We start from the raw sequence: 21,006 nt of genomic DNA on the forward strand, positions 1-21,006 counted from the left end.
TAAAAATTATATTTAGTGTGAGATTTTCAAAAGCACTCAGATATGGCATAACTCTGTTCCTATTAAAGTAAATGGTAGTTTTATCAATGACTTCGATGGAAATAGAGTTAGGCCAATGCCGAGCACTTGAAAATCCCACTCGTCCTAAATTTGTACCACAAATGCCGAAAGCAAACCCAATTCAAGACTAACATTACCAATCTTCACTTTAAATTCATCCTTTTATGCCTACTGTAAGTAGTGCACGATAAACACCCTGATCAGAGGCACACAATGAGAGGAGATGGAATACCTGTCTCAACATTGATTTTCTTTGCATTTGTTAGTTTGTGTCACAACTGTAGTCTCAACTGCACATTAAAATTTGATTTAAGTATCAAAAGGATAAGTACAGATTTTAGATTTTTTACTCTAATAAGGTAGCTATATAAAATTTAGAAAACACTACAATTACTTTTTGCAGTTCTAAATATTTAAATTTTCCAGAAGTTTTTGATTGCTCACTGCCTTTGACATTCCTCAGAATAGTATATTCGCTGCTTTTTAAAAAAGCAAAGTTCCACATGATCAGGAACAAACAATGCCCTTAGTCAAGAAGGTTTTTTTCAGTTGGATACATATTTATATGTTGACTGACTGACTTAGGAGACTTGGTGCTAAAAACGCTGATAAGATTTAGTATCTTTAGATGAGAGGATGAATTAATTTTAATATCAGGTGAGCAACAGTGAGGGAGAGAAGTCAGTCTACTTTTCGGAGTCAGTTATTAGGCAAAGACCAATACACAACTCATGCTTGCCATACCCTTGTTTATATGAACACAAGTAGAGACTAAACTAGAGTCCAGTGGCGCTGATGAAGATGTGGAAGAAATTTCAGCAGCACTGTCAGTTTCTTCAATGAATAATTTTTCATGGTACGTAATATTATTGTAAAGGTCACTTTGATCCTCAGTGGCACAGCTGTTGGAAGAACTCCCAAGCAAAGCAGCAGAGGCAGTGTGGAGATTTTCAGTTTTAAAATGCAAACTCTGGGGCGCCTTGTGGTTTGCATTTGTTTGTTCAACTGTAACAAGATCACCAGTAAAGCAAATCCACTGATTTTGAGACCACGAAATAATAGGTAAAGTATTTGTGTTCCCTGTTGGTTCTGTTGTAATATAAGGTTTGCACAAAAAGCTAGAGGTGAAGTCTGGTGATGATGGGCTCCTAGACCAAGAATCTGTATGGCGCCCAAGCAAAGATTCAGATAGTATGCACCCAGGAAAATCAATGGTTGATGAGAAGGAGCTCCTATTTTGCTCTTTTAGTGTAGCTGAAGGAAAAGGGAAAAATTGAAAGCTAGAAGCAACATGAAAATTCTAAAAACTACAATATAAATCCAAACTTTAAAAATTTACTCAACATATACACCCTGAAGAGTAAGTCTACTAGCCAAGCTGAAAAATAACTGTTCTCTCAGGCCCTGTTTGCAATTTAAAGGATTTAAAGTTGTATATTATTTGTATACATCATTTAACTGTAATATTGTCAACCAACCTATTAATTTTGCTCTCTCATTTTTCTCCAAGTCTCTCTCCCTCTCCATATAGTATCCTGTTTGGGCTCTATTTAGTAGGTGTCTGGTAGTAAAAGAATATTCTCTCACCTCAGAATCACCTGACTGCTATTACTGTACGTGGACTCCCCTATTATTCTCCTCCCTCACCTTCTTGGCTGCTGCAGTGGCAGGAACAGCAATAGTAAAGACTGACCAGACTGGTCAGCTTACCCCATGCTGCAACTTGTCAAAGCTACAAGCAACAGTGGCAGTGGAGTGGTGTACAGACTTAGGAAGACAGGACAATATTGGTTTACACTCAGTTCATATATGGAAAATTATCTTTGCAACTACAAAAAGTTATTAGCTACCTGTATTGTAATTGGGTTTTTTTGAGTTGTGGGTGCAGACATGTGTTCCACTCAGGTGTGTGTGCACTCAGTGAACTGAAGCCAGTAACTTTGCTTAGCAGTATCCAGTGGGGTGGTACTCACACCATTAGGCCCTCAGAGCCCCCTTCCATTGGCTATTTAAGGGCAGCGCTGCCCCAACCTCCCTCAATTCCTTTGCAACTAACATCAAGAGTAGAAACTCCATTGCAGAGGAGATGGGGGGAGGGTCACAGAATTCCTATCTGCACCCACATCTCAAAGCATAACAATTACAGTATAGGTTGGTAATAGTTCTTTCTTCTAGTGGCTGCAGACATGTATTCCATTCAGACAACTGACAAGCAGTAACCAAAGATGGTGAGGCTTGGAATCTACTTGAACAATGACTGCAGGACTGCCTTCCCAAAGTCTGCATCTGACAGAGATGCAGTTGTAATAGCATAATGTCTGCTAAACATATGCACAGAAGACCACATACCGGCCCTGCAAATATCCAGTATAAAAACATTACTGAGAAATGCAACAGAAACTTCTTGGGCCATCATCAAATGAGCCATCAGTTTCTGTGGAGGTGTGATCTGAGCTACCCCATATGCTGTCGTAATGCAGGAAATGATCCATCTGGAAATCATCTGTCCAGAGACCACTTGACCCTTCATTCGATCCGCACAGAAGATGAAGTCGAGGTGATGAACTATTTGGTTTAATCCTTTTCAGATAGAATACCAAGCATCGTCTCACATCCAGTGTGTGAAGACACTGTTCATCCACATTTGAATGTGGCTTACAAAAGAACAGAGGTAAATATATCATTTCATTAAGGTGAAACTGTGAAACCACTTTGCATCCAAAATTTTTGTCTAGTCTTCGGACCACTTCATTTTTGCAAACTGCATTTATGGACATTCTGCCATTAAGGCCTGCAGTTCACTCACTCTTCTTGAGGCTGTTATGGCATTAAGAAAAGCCACCTTTTGGCAAAGAAGACAGAACAAGTTGCCAGGATGCACCATAAAGGTAGCCAATACAGTATTAAGGTCCCATAATTGAACAGTTTACTTCACAAGTGGAGACAGACAACACCTTTTAGAAATCTCATTACCATGCAGTCTGAGAAAACAGACTTCCTTTGGATCAGAGGACGGTATACAGAGATTGCTGCTAAGTGGATCCTCAATGAGCTGAGAGAGGGAAAAAAAAGAAACCAGCGGACTAAAAGTTGTAACAGATAATCCAAAGTATCCTGAATGCTGGCTAGCTTCAGCTGAATTCCCCTGGCTAGCGATCAAACCAAAAAAATGTTTTCACTTGGCCAAATAGATAACCTTAGTGGAAGGTTTTCTACTATTAAGCAGAACACTCAGAACTGCTTCTGAACACCATCCTTCCCCTCATCTAACCATGCAGCATACACACCGTGAGGTGCAGACTGCTCAGCACTGGATGCCAAATTTGACCATGGTGCTGAGTCAGTAGGTCAGGATAGAGGGGAAGAGATCTGGGAGGTCAAACACAGACTGAGAAGATTGCAGAACATTGTCTTGCAACGATACAATCTGATGCAACAAGTATCCATTTGGCATGATCCAACATTAGTTTGAAAATAATCTGCGGAATGAGTGGGCTCGGGGGGGGAAAGCATACGTCAGTGCTGATCCCCAGTTCAGATGGAAGACATTGATTAAGGATCCCGGACTGAGACCCAATTGAGAACAAAACTTGTTTTTGGTTGCAAACAGGTCGACAGTTGAAATGCCCCATTCTTTGAAGATGGACCTCAGCCTGCTGCTCTTCAGAGACCACTCGTGATTCTGGGAGAAATTCCTGCTAAGGTGATCAACCAAGTTATTCTGAGCATCTGGTAAGTGAGCAGCCGTGGAGATGTTTTCCCTAAAGCAAAATTGACAAAAAACATTATTGCTTCCTGACAAAGGTGGTTGGAGCAAGCTCCTCCCTGGTTGTTCACATAAAACATTGTGGTGGTATTGTCAATGAGGATATGAATGTCTGTGCTCTTCATCTGTGCCCAGCATCCTGGCTTGAAGCTACAGGATGTTGATATGATGTCTGTCCATAAACCATGAACCTTCAATGTCCCCAGATGTGTTTCCCAACCTGCTATGAAGGCATCAGTAACTATGGTCCTGATTAGAGGAGGATGGGCAAAAGGAACACCTTTGCAAATATTGATCTGATCTGTCCACCACTCTGTAGAGACTCCAGGATGGGCAGTGGCAATGACTGACAGTTCAGGAGATATACCAACTTCAACCATCCCTGAACAGGATGAAGATGAAATCTTGCATGTTGGACCATGTACGTAAATGCAGCCATATGACCTAACAAATTCCAGCATTCAAGGATCAGAGTTGAAGGATGAGAGCAAGGGACAGCCACAGGCAACGAATTGCATGAAATCCTTCTCTTGACAGAAACACCCTCGAACTTGTAGAGTCTAGGAGGGCCCCAGTGAACTCTATTTGTGTGTTGCTATTGTGGTGGCTGGCTTTCCTTTGTTCACAGACGATAGAAGAAATGTAGCGGAAATTGGACCAGACAGAAGACTTGGTCTCTGGACTTCCCCCTTACATTCAGGTAAAGGAAAGATATGAATTCCTCTTTTTCTGAGATATGCTGCTACTACAGTCATGGATTTGGTAAATACGTGTGGAGCTGAGGACAGGCCAAAGGGAAGCACTGTGTACTGTTAATGGTGACCTGTCACTACAAATCTCAAACGTCCTGTGGCTTGGAAAAATTGCTATGTGGAAGTAAGCATCCTGAAGATCAAGTGCAGCAAATCAGTCATGATTCAAAGTGTGGAGAACAGTAGTTAGGGTAACCATATGGAATCTCATGTATTTGATGTACTTGCTGAGACCACAGAGATCGGGGAATCGGGAAATACCGTGAGTAGAATTCCTTTCCCTGGTGCTGCAGGGGAAACATGAAGCATGCAACTTAGACCTGTTGAAGGAGCTGTAACTCATGAGAGGAGTCCCTGAAAAAGGATGGGGTAGTGGGGTGGGAAGGGGAAATGAATAGAAATTGGATGGTCTAACCGACTCCCACAGTGCTTAGGACCCATTTGTCCTTGGTTACTGTTTCCCAAGCATTTTAGAAGCGAGACAGCCTGTCCCCAAATGGTGGAGATATGGCTGGGGAGATAGAAAACGGAATGCAGCTCTCAATATGCAAGTCAAAATGGCTGCTTGCTTGAAGCTGATGGAGGACAGGCTGGCAGGTTAAAATTGGATCCAAAAGGCCTCCTAATCTGTGACTTGTGCCCCTTCCGGGAGAAGTCTTGTTGCCTAGCAGGTAGGACGACTACCAGAAACATCACTGAGAGTGCTATTGCTCCTGTTGTTGATAACCTCCATAATGATGTCTCTTTACGAATGAACCCTCAATGAAAGCAAAGTAGCACAAGAGTCCTTAGAAAATGTAGTGTCTCATCAACCTTTTGAAAAAATAAAAACCAACCACTGAAAGGTAAGTCCTCTATGGTCTGCTGGACGACAGGAGCAATGCTGCAACCACAAGGCCCTTCTCATAGTTACAACTGAGGCCATAATTTTAGAAGAAGTGTCCACCATGCCCACTGCCAATTGCAATGACATCTTGGCTACCAGATGGCCTTCTACAATGAATGCCTTAAACTCTTCCCTGGAGGATTCTGGCAACTTATCAGGAAATTTGGACATAGCTTCCTAATACACAAAGTCATATTTAGATAACAGCGCCTACTGATTCACAATGTGCATTTGTAAAGATAATGTTAAATAATTTTTTCTTTCCATCAAATCTAACCTTTTAGAGTATCTTCAGGCATCTCCTCTGCCATAGTAGTTCATTTGCTGCCATCACAACAAGAGAATTTGGGGCTGGATGTGGGTAGAAGCACTCAAAAACCCTGCATAGGGTTATGATATCTTATCAGTATTCAGTATGCTTCACTGTAAGCGGTAAAGAAGCTGGGGTATGCCACAAAGTGTTTGCACAAAAGTGCTTCATTTATAGGGAGAGCTACCCTCCCTGGAGCTGAGGGCTGGAGAGTTTCCACCAACTTATGGTATTTTCCTGAACAAACTCTGCCTGAATGCCTAAGGCTGAAGCCATTTGCCTCAGAAGATCCTGATATAATTTAAACTCTTCAGGCACAGGAGAGGAGGAATCTAGTCATCTGGTGAAGAGGAAGGGAACAGAGCCTATGGTATCTCCTGCAGCAACTCTTGCCCCTGCAACAATGGTTCAGGCTGAACCAGCTCAAAGGGGACAACCTCAGTCTGTGTCTGTAGTGTAGGTGGCTCAGGAGGAGAGACTACAAAGGGGATTGGCAAACTCACTCTGGATTGAGCCAAGGATCAGGACTTTGCAGATCAAGGAACTTCCCAATGATTCCAAGGAGGCCACTGAGGAAGAGAATATGGCACTGTGGCCAATAGGAACTGGTCCAAGAGCCTCTATTGCTATTGTAGGAGTGGTGCCAATCCCAGTACCGATGGTGATCCCCAGAATGTCTAGCTAACTTTCGAGGACAGTGCCTTGACGGCAAGAGAGAGGAAGAAGATGCCCTTGAGTTCAATCTTGAACCCTTCAAGCAGTCTAGTGGCAACGGAGGAGCCTCTCCAGGCAGGGGCAAGTCAACATCCAGCCTCATCTGAAGCCCAATATGCAGATCGCATTGGTGTGACCAATGATAAATAGCTGGCACCTTGGGCCCTAGTGCGGGCACTGCATTCACACTCCGCACCAAAACAGATATTGGTAATGAAGTCAAGGCTGGTACTAATATTGTAGAGGTGGTCTATATTGAAACAGTTGTTGGTACCGAAGCCAATGTGTGTACTGATGAGCCCCTTGGTACCGAGGAGACCAACCTCAATCAATTAAGCAGTGCGGAAGATGGTGCCGACAATAACAACAATTCTGCAGCCAGTCCAGTTAGCCCCAAGGACACAGAAGAGGCCACTACAGTTGAATGCTTCTGAATTAATGGAGAGTCAGGAACAGAAAGGCAGAGCAAGTCCTATGCTGCCTGGTATGCCAATGGCGTGGAAACAGTCAATGCCAACACCAATGTTGTCGGTACTGGACTCAGCGGATGCCCCATGAATAATACTGGAATTGATGGTATAGTCATGGGTGGGCAATCTATGGCACGCATGATTTTCAGTGGCACTCACACTGCCCAGGTCCGGGGGGGGTCTGCATTTTAATTTAATTTTAAATGAAGCTTCTTAAACATTTTAAAAACCTTATTTACTTTACATACAGCAATAGTTTAATAATATATTATAGACTTATAGAAAGAGACCTTCTAAAAACGTTAAAATGTATTACTGGCATGAAAACCTTAAATTAGAGTGAATAAATGAAGACTCGGCACACCACTTCTGAAAGGTTGCTGACACCGGTATAGTGTGTCCAACTGATCTCGTCTCAGTTCCAGAGAGCGGGTAGGAGCCCAGCCTTATCTTGAGCATCTGAGGAATATCAATGCTGGTCTGCGCTCTTCTTGGAAGAAGAGGAAGAATCTCTCTGAGCTCTGTAGCCCAGTTCATCTTGAGAGTCGTTTTCCTTGGGGGACCAGAGGAAGAAGAACAATCTTTCTTCATCCTGGGGGAGCAATCAGAAACCGGCCATGGAACATGCCAGCTCCAAAGCTCCCTGAGGGGCCAACCTGTGGAAGTCCCTGGTGCTGAAGCAGCGCTGCCTGGTCCATAAGATATTGTTTCAGGTGCAAGTCTCTAAAGCCACCTTCATTCTCCTTTTGAATGACTTGCAGATGAAGCACTTTTCTTTAATGTGCCATTCCTCAAGGCACAACAAACACTGAATGTTGGGTTCACTATTAAGAACAGCCATCTCACATGACAGGCAGTGTTCAAAACTTGATGAAGGTATCACACTAGACTAAACTGTGTCTAATTTCTACTACTTAACTAAATCCTAAGGGTACTACTAGAACTATATACACAAGAAAAGCACGGTGACAGAGAAATGCAAGATAAAATACCACACAGATACACTTTGACTCAAGCCATGGCTGGTGAGAAGGAACTGAGGGGGGGGGGGGGTCAGGGTCGTGCTGCCCTTAAAGAGCTACATGATGGTTTACAAGGGCCAAAGGGCATGAGTATCACCCTGACAGGTACTGCTAAGCAAAGTTCTCTGGCTTTAGTGCGCTGAGTGTGTGCACTCCTAAGGGGAGACTGACAGATTAAAAAAAACCAACCAACCAAACAAAAAACTTCAGTTCAGGAGAGTTGATAGCACTTGCCTGGGAAAGCTTCCTACTTGCCATAGGCTAGTAGATTTTTCAAGCCCGGAATCTACAGATTTAGTAGATCTTACTGTTCCTGCTAAATGCTTTAAACACTGTTTCTAAGGTTTGCATTGCTACAGATCCTAAGTTAAAACAGTGCACAGTCAAACATAAAAAACTGCATTTTTTAAACTACATACAAACATACTGGAAGAAGCGTTCTTATGGCCAAGACAAACACTACCCCAGTATAAGAAGAACAAACAAGAGATTAGTGTCAAACTTTATAAAAGTTTTTAAAAAACACATTATATGATACATTATCATATATGGAAAAATGTTTTTGAATTTCATTATATTGTGTGATGGGCAGCAATGCAAAACATTCATATGACAATTTTTTCCATGTTTTAAGTCTTTTTGAAATAAAAGTTTGACATGTACACAGATTTTTGATCCGATGCTTCTCTTGGTGGGAGGGATAGCTCAGTGGTTTGAGCATTGGCCTCTAAACCCAGGGTTGTGAGTTCAATCCTTGAGGGGGCCACTTAGGGATCTGAGGCAAAATCAGTACTTGGTCCTGCTAGTGAAGGCAGGGGGCTGGACTCGATGACCTTTCAAGGTCCCTTCCAGTTCTAGGAGATAGGATATCTCCATTAATTTAATTTAAAAAATGGGGAAGGAAGAAAAAAAGGGGACATGAAAGAAGCATTTTTATACATGAATAACTAATACGGAAAGCATAACTAGCCAAAATAATTTCTATCATGTTTTCCCACGATAACAAAGTTTGCTTCAAGATCTATCAAAGGGCAATTATTCACTGAATGATCTAAGTTTACTTCTATGCTGCAAGGCCTACCAATTGTTTAATACTATAGTAATTCATATTGAGCTGCAAAACACTGTCCAAAAGGAAGGTTTTAAGCAGTGGTAAAAAGGAAAAGAATGCCCATGTGGTGACTTTTTAAACCACAATATGTTACATGTATGTTGCATGTACTTGCAAGTACATTTCAGTCAACAACTTAATTATTGGGATGGGATTGTCAAAAGAGCTAAGCATTGGCTTAACTTTTGTCCTACTTAAGTCAATGATAAAACTCCCACTGACTTCAAGGAGTGCCGAATTAGGTCCAAACCCAGTGGTTTTGGAAATCCCACCTCTTGGTATCTAATTGCAGCTCAAAGAGCAATAAAGGTCAGCTTGATTTAAATAATACTATCAGAACTTAGGTACTTTCACAGGATAATTGCCTATTGTTGCTTTTGCCTCAGCACATATTTTTCCAAAGTACATTATATTGATTCTGTGATATTTTAGAATACTCGCTTTATTTAATATTGTATACATCAGGTAACACATGTAGACGGATTCATTTTGCTTTGGACAAGGATCAACTGAAGTGAGCATTACTCACTGTGGCTAAAATGTTCAAAAGCATTGACATCCCATTTTCCAAAGTGATTTAGGCCCTCAGTAGTCTTTAAATGAGATTTACGGTCCTAAGTGCCTAAATCCCATTTGAAAATGAAATGTATACTTCTAAATCAAAGCAATGCTAAATCACTGCAATGCTGAACGCAGTAACACCTTTAAAAATCTGGGCCTTAGGTTCCTTTGTCTTTAACAACTGGATTCTGGCTGGTTTTTGACAAAATCTGCATTTCAGCTAATAAAAAGACAGGTTAATTAGAAAAGTCCATGCTATTTTTATAAATCTAATTTGTAACACTCACTCTCTCGCTCATTTCAATTTATCAGTAAATTAGGGTCAGCTAGCCTGCTGATTGACTAACACTTTGTATAGTAATAAGCCTCTATTGTAGCAAAGAATGAAAACATATAAACAAATGTTATGAGGCTTGATCCAAAGTCCACTGAAGTCAGCTGAAGTCCATTGACTTCAAAGGGCTTTGGATTAGGTCCTGGGACACTTCTTATCTCTTAGCTATTATAAAACACTAATTATAACTGGATTAAAAGTTACCATTTTTACCTGAGGTACTGGTGGTATTTGCTGTACAATCTTTAGACAGGATACATGAGGAACAAAAAGAACTTTTTTGTAAAGGAACAGATTGTGCTACAGAAAATAGCAAGAAAAAAGGGGTTATGAAGAAATTTGCACACTATAGGGCAGCATCTGAGACGCCCCTTTGAAAATAGTAATAAAAGTGTCCTGAGCAAACTATTCACAACAACAGAAAGCCAACCCAAATTTCTGGAAACCATGTAAAATGCTATGATATTCAAAATTCATATCAAGCTTGATCTTAACTGAATAAAAAAATAAAACGCTTAATTTGGCTGTTTATTCCTGGTTATGTGAAAATTTTCAGAGCATCAACTTTAATAATTAAACATGGAATACTTCTTACAATAACCTATTGCAACAAAAGTAATTTGTCTAGATAATTGTGACCCACTGAACCATTTACAGGCAAATGCAAGGATATCCAAAGATTCTTAAAATTTTCCTCTTTCTTCAATGCCATGTTCCATTAAAATAATTAGTTAAATAAAGGTATTCGCCAAGGATCATACCACGAGTTCAATGTAAAAATACATTTTTGTAACATCTGAAGAGAAATAACCGTAACTTTTGAATAAAGGAAATGTTTACACCACTAACAAGCAGATTTAAGTTTGAAAACAGAATACTTTGACGTCCTTAAAACCAAAAGATTAGCATGAAATCATAATTTCAAAATTGTAAAAACAATGGCTCATTTTTTTCTCTCCTTACATCAGATCATTATGGGAAACATCCAGTGATGCATAGCAGGATGTCACTGCAGGAAATTCCCTTGCTGGGTTGCCTAACTTCGTTGCAGGGGACCTAATTTAAGGTAAACTTAGATTTTAACAATGTATTTTTTAAAATTAACAGATGTGGTGATCAATAAGTGTCTAATTACCACACCTATTAAATCTTTACATTACATTATGAAGTTAAAAGCCCAATAGACACATGCAAGGAGATGGGCAACCCATCAAGGTACTTCCTGCAGTTGGTTTCCATTGTTTTTCATAGGGTCCTTCTACAAGGGACCCGAAAATAGAGAAAAATAAAATCCATTCATTATTTTAAAGTCAAAGCAATTTGTAAGAAGCATGTAGGCAAGGTAAGAATAGGTTTCATTTTAAGAATGTCTATAATTAATTATTGTGATAGCAATGTCAATGACTCCTTACACAGATTACTCCTACCTATGCATGCATGCTTCCTTTTTGCCCTTCCATGCATAAGATCTAATGGAGAGGAAAAGTTGGAATGGCACTAGCATTAAAAAAGGAGGATCTGAGTTCTTCATTAATCTTGTTGTAACAGGATTACTGACTGTCCCTTTAAGGGTAGTAGGGACTACGGGCCAGTCAACCTGTTCCATAATGTGCCCCTTTAAAGCTCCTGTGACTTTTTGAGTGGACAAATGCCTAGCAAAGGACAAAGGCAGGTGTTGAGAGAAAGGAAGATAATCCCTGTGGGAACAATTAATGCTTGGTGGGAACACAGGCTACTGTTTCTTTAAGGACCCAGAACCAGAAGCCTTGTAGTGCAGGTAGAGCAAGGTTCCCCTCCTTCCCAGAGCTCCTCCTGGTTGGTTGGGAGAAAGGGCAGCATATATGCTACCTTCTCTCTAATAACAGGACATACACCATCAGGGGAAGGATGGCTGCCTCCTGACCTGTCCCAGCCCAAGGAGATGGGGATTAAGTAAGGAGGGGCCAGCTGGAAAAGCTGCTTGAAGGCTGCAGTTGGCCTGTATCAGCACAGCCACAACAGAAGGGCTATGGGACTCCTCAACCCAGGAGAGGAAGCCTATTTGAATCAACACAGTCCCAACAAGGACTGCTGTGGGACTCCTGACCCTAGGAGGAGAAGTTTCCTTGAACTGTAGCATGGGCCCTTGGGGGAGGGGTTCTGGGACTCCAGAACCAGGGAGAAGAGTTGGACTTGTGGGGTTAACGAAGAGTTTTATACTCTGTAAAAGAGGTAACGAGTCAGACCCCACAGAAGGGTGATATTGTTCCCAGGTCTGGTAGTCAGTCAATCATTGCAGAGAATACAAGAAACTGGGGGCAGGGTGCCTACGAGGCCACCTCAGACCACAATAGGGTGCTCTGGAGGCAGTGCTCCAGTTACACTGACCTAAAAGAAACAAGGGGGAGAATCCTTTCCTATGAAGAGAGACAAGTGAAGGAGCAGGAAGAGCCCCATATATTATTTGGACTGTAACCCAGGGAAAAAGTAGTGCTTAGGGAACCCAGTAAAAGTAGGTGGATTATAGAGGAAATAGGAAGAGCTGTGCACAGTACTAGCAAAAAATGGACTCTGCCTTCAGTTTATTCAGATGCTTAAAGAATGGACACAACTACTTATAGTAATCCACATTCTAACACGCTGTATCCTGCTGTACATACAAGTTATATCATATAAATGAGAGATCATATTTCAAAACTCTCTCATTGCAATTCTCTCTAATGCAAATCCCTTCCAATAATAAAATAACAAAACAAACCCCAAAGAAGATTTTTATAATAAACATTTAGGATTTAAAATATAATTTCTAGTATCAAATATTTTACCTAATGAGGCTGAGGATGTCAGTGAAGCTGAAGAAGATGAATCAAGAGAAGTGGCAAAGGGTAGATCCCAGGCGAGGAGGTCATTGTTCCCCTTCCTATTGTAACAGTTAAAATTGGAAAATAAATACAAAGCATACATATTTATAACAACAACCGAATTATTGAAGTGACTTGTGTGCTGTAATCAATCTAATGAGAACCTCCCTGCCACATAAAAATATTCTGTTGGATAAATGTAGGTCAAAGGGCTGGTTCACACACAGACTTTCACCAAAAGAATGAAATGTTTTAAATTTACACTTTTTGTTATTTCGGTGCAAATTTGTGTGTGGGCACTCTTATTTCAGAATAAAAGTGTCCTATTTCCTTTTTCAACAAAATATGTTAATTAAAACTAGGGCTGTCAATTAATGGCACTTAACTCACGTGATTAACTCAAAAAAATTAACTGCGATTAAAAAATTAATTGCACGTAATCACATTGTTAAACAATAGAATACCTATTGACATTTATTAAATATTTTTGGATGTTTTTCTACATTTTCAAATATATTGAGTTCTATTACAATACAGAATACAAAGTGTACAGTGCTCACTTTATATTATTTTTTTTTACAAATATTTGCACCGTAAAAATGATAAACGAAAAATAGTATTTTTTAATTCACCTCATACAAGTACTGTAGTACAATCTCGATCGTGAAAGTGTAACTTACAAATGTAGGGTTTTTTTTGTGACATAACTGCACTCAAAAACAAAACAACAAAACTTTAGAGCCTATAAGTCTATTCAGTCCTACTTCGTGTTCAGCCAATTGCTAAGACAAACAAGTTTGTTTACATTTACGGGTGATACTGCTGACCACTTCTTATTTACAATGTCACCTGAAAGTAAGAACAGGCGTCCATATGGCACTTTTGTAGCCGGCGTTGCAAGGTATTTATGTACCAGATATGCTAAACATTCATATGCCCCTTCATGCTTCGGCCACCACTCCAGAGGCCATGCTTCCATGCTTTATGATGCTCGTTAAAAAAATAATGCGTTAACTAAATTTGTGATTGAACTCCTTGGGGGAGAACTATATGTCTCCTGTTCTGTTTTACCCGCATTCTGCCATATATTTCATGTTATAGCAGTCTTGGATGATGACCCAGCATATGTTCATTTTAAGAACACTTTCACAGTGGATTTGACAAAACGCAAAGAAGGTACCAATGTGAGATTTCTAAGGATAGATACAGCACTCGACCCAAGATTTAAGACTCTGAAGTGCCTTCGAAATCTGAGAGGGACGAGATGTGGACAATGCTTTCAGATATCTTAAAAGAGCAACACTCCGATGCAGAAACTACAGAACCTGAACCACCAAAAAAGAAAATCAACCTTCTGCTGGTGGAATCTGACTCAGATTATGAAAATGAACGTGCGTCTTTAGCATAAATATGTTGCGTAAATATCTTTAGGGTAAATATCTTGCGATGCCAGCTACAACAGTGCCATGCGAACGCCTGTTCTCACTTTCAGGTGACATTGTAAACAAGACGTGGGCAGCATTATCTCCTGCAAATTGTAACCAAACTTGTTTGTCTGAGCGATCGGCTGAAGTAGGACTGATTTGACTTGCAGGTTCTAAAGTTTTACACTGTTTTATTTTTGAATGCAGTTATTTTTTTGTACATACCTCTACTTTTGTAAGTTCAACTTTCAGGATAAAGAGATTGCACTACAGTACTTCTATTAGGTGAATTGAAATATACTATTTCTTTTGTTTTTTACAGTGCAAATATTTGTAATAAAAATAAATATAAAGTGAGCACTGTACGCTTATGTATTCTGTGTTGTAATTAAAATCAATATATTTGAAAATGTAGAAAACATATATTTAAATAAATGGTATTCTATTATTGTTTAGCAGTGGGATTAATTGTTTTAATCACTTGACAGCCCTAATTAAAACTGATTTAGTTATTTCAGTAAAACTTGTATGTGAACCAGCCCAAATCTTGATCCTATCAAACTTGCATTCCCTAAAAGTTATGGTAGCTTCTAGATTAATTTAGAATGTTAACCAATTTCTATTATTTTTAATAATTGTAATATAAAATAACATTTGTAAAATAATTATTTGAGACAATCACAATGAAGAAAATGAACAGGTGGAAAAAAGGCATGCCCATGAAGGGAAGAGGATAGGATAAAATTTCCAGTTTTTAAATAAAGAATTTTGAATAAGTTCTCACTTCTTAGGAATCACTAGCTATCCAGCCTAAACTGGATAGCCAAGTCTAGCAACAGGGCTGCCCAGAGGATTCAGGGGGCCTGAGACAAAGCAGGGGAGCTGCGGCGCTTGTGCTCACCTGGTGGCGGTCTGGGTCTTCGGCGACATTTCGGTGGTGGGGGGCCCTTCAGTTGCTCCACGTCTTCGGCAGCACCGAAGGGCCCGCGCCGCCAAAATACTGACGAAGACCCGGACCGCCGTCGGGTCAGGGCTCGCGGGGCCCCGGGCAATTGCCCCACTTGCCCATCCCTCTGGGCAGCCCTGTCTAGCAATGAATTTCTCAATCCTGTATCAAACCAAAACCCCCACAAAAATGGAATTCAATGTAAAGCCTACATTTTAAATGTGGAACTTACTCATTAGATGGGGCAGAATGCTTTGATTTTGTTAACTCTTCACCTAATTAAAAAAAAACAACCTTTTATGACAAATGAAAGCCATGAAATTTGATAAACAAAATCATTCAGCTTCATGATAAAAAACAATCTGGAATGATAATAGCTGCAATGAAAATAATTCAGAAGGAAATGGAAAGGATGAAGTTAGTGTTATTTATGTGATGTTATGAGTCAGCTGCTTCTAAAATACTTCCTAAAATATGCTTAACATACAAAAATGAAGGATGATTTTTGTTAGAAAGTCTTGGTCCTTTGAAAGTATATCTTTATGGGACATAACATAGGTCAACTTCACTCTTTTGCAGTTTTAAGTCCCTACTGCAGCAGAAAAACCATTCATTTTTAGCAGATGTTACTGGTCATCTAAGTTTTCCAGGAAAAGTGGATTAAAGTGTGAACATGAAACAACTTAAAAACAAACATTTTAATTCTTTAGCATCTAGAATACTAACAAGATAATACTAGTAAAAGGCTAGTTGCTATTTCCTGAAGCAAATACTACTCTTCCCCAAAATAAGGGCCATGTAATTTGCATTTTCTTTCAAAAGCTAATACTAATGAGCTATCATTGAACAGTATTATCATGCAGCATTTCAAATTTATTTTCTGACTACTTCACATCATGGCCGCCTTTGAGGTAATTTACACTGTGTACGTGTCAGGGGAGGAACTGAACTCAAAATGCATGGGAGTCCGCTCTCACATCTTTATTAAACAGCACTCTAAAGCACAACTCCTTTCTGAGGGACTGTAATCACCGCTATCATGGCTTCACCCAGCCTTTCCTCCATTGATTGGGATTCTCCATTTTAAGAGTGAACTCCCACTGCTCCAGCCAGAATCCAGCAAGGGGACAGCAGCTGACACTCTTCCACTGCTGCTCAGTAGGTGCTTGGCCTGGTCTGCCTCCTCACTCACCAGGACTCCATCCTCTAAGTCCCTGCTCCTGCTGAGACTCAACAGTGTGGCTGGGAGCACACTTTTTGATCACGGGACTGGGACAAACTGCTGTTTTTTATGCAGCAGGAGAACAAAACATGGGGTGAAGGAGAAAGTTTGACAGCGGAATAAGAGGAGTTTTTGGTTTGGGGATTTGGGACATGAGCTAGAGTACTCAGTACACAGGACTGACAATAGAATGTTTTCAATGAGGGCCCCTTCGCTCTGGAACTTATTCCCGATCATTGATCACAAACAGCATGAATCTATTAAACCTTGCAGGATGCTAGGACTTTTGGGGAGAGCTAGGAAGGCAGATGCATTAAGATCTTTGGGTGGACCGCATTCACTGCTTTGAAACACTGGCAGGTAATGTTCATTTAACATTTTTTCTTCAAGTTTTAATACATCTGTTGGGTGGTTATTTTTTGTAAATTTATTTTTTATGATTAATTTTTATGGCAACAAGAGCTGATGACAGGCATCTTTCTTGTATTTAAAATACAAAAATAAAAATTGATCATAATCAGGAAATTAAATTTTCATGCTAAATATAAAGATTTTGATAAGAAAAATACAAAGTATACCCTAATAGTTAAAGTTTGCACTTACTAGGTGAATTCCTGTTCATTTGAGCCTAAAATAGAAATGAAAAATAATACAAATAAACATTTTTTATTAACCATCTACTAAAGAACTAAATGGCACAGTATTATTTAGCATATACCCCCTCCCATTCATCATTTTATTTTCAATGCTGGGGAGACAGTGTAAAGCTCGGGAAGGGCACAGAACATGAGCAGGCTACAAGTGAGTGTAAGGCAGGCAGGAGAGGAGAACAGAGGAACAGGGAGCACTGGCAGAAGGCAAGGTGGCAGGAAAGGCTATTTGGAGTTTGAAGGTGGGAGTCGAAGCAGGGAAATTAAGATGGAGGCTTGTGGAAAAAGAGCAAGCTGAGTTGGCAGCATGTCAGCAGTTGGCAGTTGAGGGAGAGATGGGGGTGAGTGGAAAACAGTCTAAGAGCAACTGCTCTTGGAAAGCTAGGCTTTGCAGCACACCATGAATACAGCAAAAGTCAGCTAGCTGACACTACAGCAGTTCTGGAGCACCTTCAAAAAGTAAGTCTACAAGTCTGCATGTAGAGCACACACACTGCACACCCAGACAGTATGGGTATAAACAGCAGTGGTAGAGGGTGAGGTCTGGCTTGGGTGAATAGAGTTGAGAAAGTGCCCTGCATGTCTGAACCCCTTCAGTATATACCCTACATGGTTCTCTATTCACCAAAGAAGTGCCTCCCACTATTTTTAGTAGTGTAGCGTCCTGCTACCAGAGCCTTGTACTGCCACGTGTAGCTACATGTGTAGTGCCTGTACTTTACAATGCCATAAGTGTAAACACAGACATACTGTGTATTGGAACCAAGGGGATATGGAACACATATAAACATGTTCTTAGGTACAGAAAGCTAAAAAGAAATAGTATTGAAATAATGTATTTTTTGAAGTATACAGAATGATAGAAATGTAGAGCTTGAGAAGCTATCAAATCCAGCCCCCTGTACTGGGGCAGGACCCAGTAAACCTAGATCATCCCTGATAGGTGTTTGTCCAACCTGTTCTTAAAAATCTCCAAAATGGGGATTCTAAAGCCTTACCTGGAAGCCTATTCCACAGTTTAGCTACCCTTATAGTTAGACAGTTTTCCCTAATATCTAAATCTCCCTTGCTGCAGATTGAGCCCATTACTTCTTGTCCTATCTTCAGAGGACATGGACAACAATTTTATATATTTGAAGCCCTTGATATATTTGAAAACCGTTAATCAGGTCCCCCTCAGTCATCTTTTTTCAAGACTAAACATGCCGAGTTTTTTTAACCTTTCCTCAGAGGTGAGGCTTTCTAAACTTCTTATCATTTTTGCTGCTCTCCTCAAGACTCTCTCCAATTTGTCCACATCTTTCCTAAAGTGTGGTGCACAGAAATGGACACAGTACTCCAGATGAGGCCACACCCGTGCAAAGTAAAGCAGGACAATTACCTCCCTTGTCTTACATACAATACACCTGATACTACACCCCAGAATGAAATTAGCCTTTTTAGCAACTGCATCACATCGTTGACTCATATTCAATTTGTGATCCATTATAACTAAGGCTACATTTTAGTCACGGGTATTTTTAGTAAAAGTCACAGACAGGTCACGGGCAGTAAACAAAAATTCATGGCCCGTGACCTGTCCACGACTTTTACTAAAAATACCTGTGAATAAAACTTGGGGGAGGGCTGCCTGGGGGCCCCGCGGGTGCTGGAGGAGGGTGGCCTGAGTCCCCCGCTGGGGGGAGGGGGGGACGGCACGCAGCCAGGGACCCCCGCTGGTGCTAGGGGGGTTGGCGGGGCTGGCAGGCTCCCTACCTGACTCTGCACCTCCTCCCCAGCAGCAGCAGAGATTGGGTGTGGGAGGGGGTTGGGACACGGGATGGAGTGAGGTGGGCTCTGGTCAGCGCTTACCTGGGGGGCTCCCCGGAACTGGCAACTTCCCCCTCGCTCAGCTGTTAGGCAGAGGCGTGGCCAGGCAGCTCAGCACACTGCTTCCACCTGCAGCTCCCATTGGCTGCAGTTCCCAGCCAATGGGCGCTGTGAAGCCAGTGCTCTGGGCAGAGGCAGCCCACAGTGGCCACGCCTCCGCCTAGCAGTTGAGTGAGGGGGATGTGGCCACTTCCGGGGAACCCCCCAGGTAAGCGCCACCCAAAGCCCACCTCACCCCATCCCATGCCCCAACCCTCTGCCCCCTCCCATACCCAAACTCTGCTGCTGGAGGGGAAGGGGGTTTGGTGGCCTGAGACTGCCCCAGCAGGGGCCGGTGCGCCTGGCGCAGGGGCTGCCTGAGCTGCCCCCAAGCCAGGTGCACTGGCTGCTGCAGAAGTCACTGAGGGTCACGGAATTCGTGACCTCTGACGCAAACTTGCAGCCTTAACTATAAGCCCCAGATCTTTGCCAAAAATATTACCACCTAGCTAGTTATCCCCCATTTTGTAGTAGTGCATTTGATTTTTCCTTTCCAAATGAAGTACTTTGCACTTATCTTTACTGAATTTCATCTTGTTGAATTCAGATCAATTCTCCAATCTGTCAAGGTAATTTTGAATTCTAATTCTGTCCTCCAAAGTGCATGCAACCCCTCTCCCAGCTTGGTGTCATTAACATATTTTATAAGCACACTCTACTCCATTATCTAAGTCATCAATGAAAATATTGAATAGTACAGGACCCAGGACTGACCCGTGCAAGACCCCACTAGATATGCCCTTCCAGTTTGACAGCTAACCATTGATAACTACTCTTTGAGTATAGTATTTCAACTGGTTGTGCATCAGCCTTATAGTAAATTCATCTTGACTATATTTCCCTAGTTTTCTTATGAGAATGTATTGTGGGATTGTGTCAAAAGTCTTATCAAAATCAAGATATATTACATCTATTGCTTCCCCCCCCCCATCCACTACGCCAGTAAATCTGTCAAAGAAAGAAAATTAGGTTGGATTGGCATGATTTGTTCTTGATAAATCCATTCTGGCTAGTCCTTATAATCCTATGATCCTTTAGGCACTTAAACTGATTGTTTAATAATTTGTTCCAGTATCTTTCCAGGTATCAAAGTTAGGTTGACTAGCCTATGATTCCCTGGGTCCTCTTTATTCCCCTTTTTAAAGGCAGGTAACTATAAATTGCCCTTCTCCAGTCCTCTGGGACCTCAACTATTCTGCATGAGTTCCAAAAGATAATTGCTAATAGTTCTGAGATTGCTTTAGCTAGTTCCTTAAGTGCAATTTCATTGTATTTACTGCAAGTCTACTGATACTTGAATCAAAATGGGCTTGGGGAGGCTAGCCCCTGGTCCGGCCTGCCCCTTCTGCCCAACACCCTGCACTCCCATAGAAGCGCGCCGGGTGGGCAACGCAGTGCCCCTCCCCTAGCCCTGGAGCACCAGGCAGGTGACAAGGCCCACCCCCATCTCCCTCAACCGTGGAGTGCCAGGCGCTGTGCCCTGGAGTGCCAGCTGGGTGGTGCACCTCCCCCAGCCTCAGAACGCCAGGTGGGCAGACGGTGCAGACCCCCCCCAAACTCCCATTAGCTGGCCCCAATTAGCCCCAGGGCAGGGAGAAGAGCCCCCCCCTCCCCCAGCATAGCGCTGGGAAGCAGGAAGGGACCTGGGGGTGGAGCATGGGTGGGGCCACGCAAGACTGTTTGGGGAGGCTCAGCCTCCCCTGCCTTTGATACCTGCCACCCATGCTTATTTTACAGCATGGATGAATAAACTGAGTTTCACAAGATCACCCAGCCAGCGTTTGACAGATCCAGGAAGAGAACCCAGACCAAGAGTCAGTCTTGTGCTTTAACCATTAGAACTTGCTTCCTCCCTTAAACAAGAATTATTTCGTTTTTAAATTTAAAAATAGAAAAAAAAAAAGGATTTTTGTACTTACAGGACTGTGTCTCTAGTATTAGCATGCAGAAGAAAAAGGGGAAAACATGATTAATATACCTATATAATAAGACTCCAGGACTGACATTCTGCCTTTGTGTCACTCTGAAGC

General features: G+C 41.5%; 1 protein-coding gene across 19 annotated transcripts in view; it reads right to left on the reverse strand.

Moving 5' to 3' along the window:
• FCHO2 (FCH and mu domain containing endocytic adaptor 2) overlaps positions 1 to 21,006 on the reverse strand; it is a 211,664-nt gene that overhangs the window by 35,612 nt on the left and 155,046 nt on the right. For 9 of the 19 annotated variants that reach the window (XR_010602191.1, XR_010602189.1, XR_010602190.1 and 6 more), the window contains 6 exons: positions 20,896 to 20,907; positions 17,022 to 17,046; positions 15,429 to 15,471; positions 12,791 to 12,885; positions 10,200 to 10,286; positions 805 to 1,314 (listed from right to left, as the gene is read on the reverse strand). Coding sequence is in view for 16 of the 19 variants with exons in the window: in XM_065599080.1 (XP_065455152.1) it covers positions 805 to 1,314; positions 10,200 to 10,286; positions 12,791 to 12,885; positions 15,429 to 15,471; positions 17,022 to 17,046; positions 20,896 to 20,907 (772 nt within the window). In the remaining 3 variants the exon portion in view is untranslated. The remainder of the gene's footprint in view (positions 1 to 804; positions 1,315 to 10,199; positions 10,287 to 12,790; positions 12,886 to 15,428; positions 15,472 to 17,021; positions 17,047 to 20,895; positions 20,908 to 21,006) is intronic. The other 10 variants (XM_065599086.1, XM_065599089.1, XM_065599095.1 and 7 more) reach the window with 5 other exon arrangements.

This window comes from Chrysemys picta, chromosome 6, assembly GCF_011386835.1.
Source record: "Chrysemys picta bellii isolate R12L10 chromosome 6, ASM1138683v2, whole genome shotgun sequence".
In the NCBI taxonomy this organism is placed as follows: Eukaryota; Metazoa; Chordata; order Testudines; family Emydidae; genus Chrysemys; species Chrysemys picta.